The sequence below is a fragment of the Opisthorchis viverrini genome (genome assembly GCF_000715545.1).
Source record: "Opisthorchis viverrini unplaced genomic scaffold opera_v5_330, whole genome shotgun sequence".
Lineage (NCBI taxonomy): Eukaryota > Metazoa > Platyhelminthes > Trematoda > Opisthorchiida > Opisthorchiidae > Opisthorchis > Opisthorchis viverrini.
The window spans coordinates 380269-383783 of NW_008751991.1; the positions used below are offsets into that span (position 1 = coordinate 380269).

The following is a 3515-nucleotide window of genomic DNA, read 5'->3' on the forward strand; positions in this document are numbered from 1 at the left end:
CAGTGTTCAACACCGATAATTCGCTGCCGTACAAAGCTTGCAAGAAATGCTTGTTGTCCTGCTTGCATCAGAGTGCAGCCACTGAAGGTTGACAGTTAACCTGGGCGTCGTGGTTTGAATTTCGACTTCGAGATACCTCAGGACTTCGGCGCCGGGTGACGCACAGATGTTGCTCCAAAACCTAGGCAAGATGAGCGCAGTCATCCATCCTAAGTGCTGGGTCTACAAGAGGAGAGATGCTAGTGGGGTGGGGAAAGGGGGAAGAAAAAAATATGAAAAAGAAAGAGGGGAGGTGTCAGGAGTAGCATGTTTCCGCTAACACGCTCCGCTATATGCAGCGAGTAAGGCGGCCCGGCTGATAGCACCACGCGACGTCCGATTTGTCCTGACTTTATTTGTATATGTGCCGTCCATGGTTGTTGGTGGGCGCCCACACCAAGACAGGTGGACGATTAGGGTCCTCAACCAAAGCCTTTGGTTCGAAAGCCTGACAATGAGGCAGTTGTGTTTGGTAGGAAACACAAATACAGTACCACACATGTTCCACCCCCAACCTCTAGGACCAGAAAACTGTGTTGGTCAGACCTCTAACCAGTGACCTACCTGGTATGAGACACTGCGCAAGTTTCGCGCGGCCGCCCCTCCCCTCGTATTCACACCAAGAATTTACAGGCGAAAATGATATCATTCAATATGATCAGCTATTGTGCAGTAGCTATAAAGGAAGTATTTCTTACAACTGTAGTGTAATTTCGGGTGCCACAGTTCACAATAGACAACATTCATGCAGGTATACCGCATAAGAACTGATATGGTATATTTGCCTAGCAAAATCAGCATACTTTGCCCACAAATTTGAGCAAGATAGACTAGGAATTGAACGAAACTGTAAGCATATCACTGAGGGCAATTAGTGTCTCACACAATAACTTTAGTGTCGCATTCCTTTAGTTCAACCCCCATAGAATCAGTCCAGTGTCGTTTCAAGCGACTAACTCAAGCCAATTAGGGCAGGCGTCAATCGGGTTGTATTCGCTTGTGCTTGAGACAAATTCCAGTTACTGGATAATCCGTCTACTCTGAACGGACTCACCTCCTAATCAAATAAACTGTGGGAACTGCGTGAGCCACATTTGAAGGAATGATGCTAGACGAGCGAGCTTCCACCGCACCTACTGCTGAATGTGATGACCCAATTATGCACTGCTTGATTAGTCTGTCACATAACGAGTTACAGTGGCAAGTGATCAATATTGGTTTCATCTCAACTGACCTCAAATATTCTCAGGTCAACGTTTGCTGAGACATTCCATTCACTCAATCATCGGCCCTACGATTGTATCAGAAGCACTTGCAGTGAAATTGAAGCCAAGATCAGGCAAGGGCCAGTTCATTTGCATTCTTTGGTCCCATAGGGATTAAAAATAAGACAGCAACATCTTCGAAACTTGGTTTACATTTAGAAGAATCCATATCCGTTTTACGTAAAGCTGCTTTGTGTTATATCTGCTGATTGGCCGACCAGCTACTAACCCGCTCCAGCGATTAATGCCGGAAAAAAGACTCACAGAAGGGAACACAACAGCTATATTCCGAACAAGCGAGTAAGTGCGTGCGAGAGCAAAAGTTACAACGGCCTCACGCTATTTAAAGGGGACTTCCTGACATTGATCCAGGCTGTCTGGTAGGCGTTAATGAACGCCCGTCAAAATCGATCGTGCCTCTATGAAAAGCCTGAACGCTGATCATATTCGGTCGTGCTTCTGTGGCGTGCAAGATCATTCATCAGGTTTTGCTCAATTGATTGAATGATTGACTGACCTGGATGCTTTCCGGCTTTCCTGTTGGGATTTTGGTGGAGAATTAGGTTCCGGGCGTTGTGCTGTTACTTTCAGGAATCTGACCTCCCTGATACTTTGTAAGAAGACAACAAAACGGCTGACTGGTTCGAATGTTGAGTGAGAAAATCAATAGGTGTTTTATCAGATTCACCTCCAGAGTACAGCAAATTAGCATTTTTGGCCTTGCACGTGAATTTACCATGTTTGGATTGTCGGGAGCCCAGCAGTCTGAAGAAATAAAGATGTGTACTCATTTTCCCATTTACAGACAAACCAGAGAGTATTTTCGGACAGAACACAATGAGCGTTATGTTGATGAAATCTTATGAGTAATACGTTACATCCGAGTACCTTGAGTATCCTGCCAACCGAAACATGAGGTGTTCATTCAGCTAAACAATATCATCAAATGTAACCTCGTTTGGACCTCTCATTAACTCCGTTGTGATTTGAAAGGTAGCATTTTCATCATTGGACAGTTTCCAAGAAAAAGAATACTGTTCTAGGTTTGAACGTGGAAATATCCATTCTATCAGCTTGACAACCAACTGTCTCAATTTTTGTGGGTCAAACCCGTTGAATTTGGTTGCACATTATTTTGGTCAAATCCGAATTCTGTCAGTCCGTCTAGGGGTCATAGATGTCATTGATTAAATGACACCCAGTCTCTAACTGAAACATTTCATGAGTATGTATAGCAGTGCAGGATGAAGAAATATTTCCACCTGCTCAGTTTTGTTTTGACAGGTATGCGTAAGCATTGTTCTTCTGGTATTTTCTGACTTGTAGTCCTACGCGGCAGAGCGATGATTCAGCGGGAAGCTGTACCACCCCAACCGGTTGTAGTCCCCAAACCTGGAACATCATATCCTCCGAGTGAAGTGAATCCTCCACCCTACTGGGAAGGGGCACAGGATGGACAGCCTCCCTATCCCATAGAGGAGCCACCCCCTTACCCAGACATGCTGAGAGGCCCGGTACCAAACAAACCTCCAATGCCTCCGATGTTACCACAGTGAGACGAAACTGCTGTAAGTGCTTTGATAAACAGCGAATTCGTATTGATATCCTAAACGAACAGGATGATTTGTGAGGCCCATGTGAGGCTAACCGATATTCTTTTGTCTTAATCAGAGTGCAGCTTCGGAAATCTGAACTGATCTCATCTGCTGGGTGGCTGATAAGCAAAGGAAAGACGATACTGAGGAAGTGAAAAGCTGAGATTGTCTTGGGTTACCCAAGAAAATCGACAATCACTTTGAGCCGACTAAAAGACAGTTGTCCAACACACCCTTGCTAAAACATGACACCTTTATCCTAACGAATTTTCAACATGGCTGATGCCCGCAGTCACTTTATGGCGGTCACTGTGTACACAGGACAAGTTAAATTTTTCCACAAGCATTAGACATCGAATAGTTGTGGACCACAAATAGGTTAGTCGAGTTCCCAAATACTTTGTAACAGCGGGGCGAGATGGCCCAACTAGTTAGAGCGCGAATTTACCGATCGGAAGGTTCGTGGTCTCTCGAATTCCCCTGTCCAGGCTTGGGCAACTTGGCAGTATCCCAGCCCACGTGCAACCCTCGGGTGGCACGGCAGCTAGGCACCTAAAGAGTGCTAGAGCTGAATGATTATGTTCCATACAGAGAGAAAGAGAGAACGACCACCTCG

General features: G+C 45.4%; 1 protein-coding gene across 1 annotated transcript in view; it reads left to right on the forward strand.

Annotated features, from left to right (window-relative positions):
- Positions 1 to 2872, forward strand: part of T265_15050 (hypothetical protein) — a gene marked incomplete at both ends in the record, with an annotated part of 11586 nt that extends 8714 nt beyond the window's left edge. Inside the window, one exon of the mRNA XM_009176367.1 lies at positions 2631 to 2872. Within this exon, the coding sequence (XP_009174631.1) occupies positions 2631 to 2860 (230 nt within the window). The remainder of the gene's footprint in view (positions 1 to 2630) is intronic.
- Positions 2873 to 3515: the final 643 nt, after the last annotated feature.